Genomic DNA, 1,214 nt, shown 5'->3' on the forward strand with positions numbered 1-1,214 from the left:
GGCGGCGGACCCCCGGGCCACCCCGCCTCCCGCGCACAGGGACCCCGAGGAGGACCTGCTGTGCATCGCCAGGACCTTCTGCTACTTGCGGGAATCCGGTAAGTCGCCAAGTTCTGTTTCGGAACATTTGTTTCACACGAGGGTGAATGTTATAATCAGAGGGAGAGGTGCGCCGTTTTCGGGATATTATTAGATCGATTATAAATAATGAATCTCTGCCTGGAATATCCAGAGAAATAGACGGGATTTCTGAGAAAACACACAGACGTGCGTTCAGCAGCCGTGACGTCACAAATACCAAGAAAGGATTAATCACTTCCGAGGAACCGGCTTTGGACGTTCTCCTATAAGCTCCACGAGGACAATAAAACCCGCAGCCGGAATCCCGTCTGACAAAACCTTCGTTGCCAGGAATGCACGAAGCCGGAACATTGAAACTTTTCACCGAATGTTTTCCGAAGATCATTTTTCACGGGCGAAGAGCAGGGCGTTGTCACCAGCGACCGGACCCAAATCCTACCTCTAGAACTGTTTATTATTTCCACCGACAAAAGGGCCACATTGTATCCGCCATCTATGGAGGATTGGAGCGGGAGGATTATTCAACGATCGCGGATTGATTTTTTTTGTGCAAACCCGAAAAAAGAAAACTGAAGTCATTTTATTTTATTGTAACTTTTTTTGCTTTCAGTTCTCTTGGTTAAAGCTTTGAAAATGAAAGCTGGAAGCTGATTGGTCTGCTCCAGTTTTGATCAATTTCCCTCATTATATCTGCAATCAATATGTAGGTTATTGGGACTGTATTGAAGGGTAATTAATTGATGGCAGATTTTTGTTTTACCCCACCAGTAGAATAAACTTTTTTTCTTACAAAACTGAAGTCAGATCACTATCAGCTTTCCTACGGACATCTAATATTCCCAAAAGTCTTCGCCGGCCAGCGATCGCGCGTTACTAAATTTACCGTTGGGATATAATAATGTATATTTAAAGGATGATGTCACTGTACAAAGTTCCGCCATTGTTTCTAAACGCCTCTTGCTCCGCTCTCCCTCCAGGTTGGTACTGGGGCTCCATCACTGCCACAGAAGCCAAGCAGAAGCTGCAGAAAATGCCGGAAGGATATTTCCTGGTGCGGGACAGCACTCACCCCAGCTACCTCTTCACGCTGTCGGTTCGGACTAACCGCGGCCCCACCAACGTGCGGATCGAGT

The 1,214-nt window shown here is 46.9% G+C and overlaps 1 protein-coding gene across 1 annotated transcript in view; it reads left to right on the forward strand.

Annotated features, from left to right (window-relative positions):
* LOC108802833 (cytokine-inducible SH2-containing protein-like) overlaps window positions 1-1,212 on the forward strand; it is a gene marked incomplete at its 3' end in the record, with an annotated part of 1,798 nt that extends 586 nt beyond the window's left edge. The window contains exons 3-4 of the mRNA XM_018574686.1: window positions 1-98; window positions 1,059-1,212. The exon at window positions 1-98 is cut by the window's left edge and continues 8 nt beyond it. Coding sequence (XP_018430188.1) covers window positions 1-98; window positions 1,059-1,212 — 252 coding nt within the window. The remainder of the gene's footprint in view (window positions 99-1,058) is intronic.
* Window positions 1,213-1,214: the final 2 nt, after the last annotated feature.

This window comes from Nanorana parkeri, unplaced genomic scaffold, assembly GCF_000935625.1.
Source record: "Nanorana parkeri isolate BGI_ZX_2015 unplaced genomic scaffold, ASM93562v1 scaffold3162, whole genome shotgun sequence".
NCBI lineage: Eukaryota > Metazoa > Chordata > Amphibia > Anura > Dicroglossidae > Nanorana > Nanorana parkeri.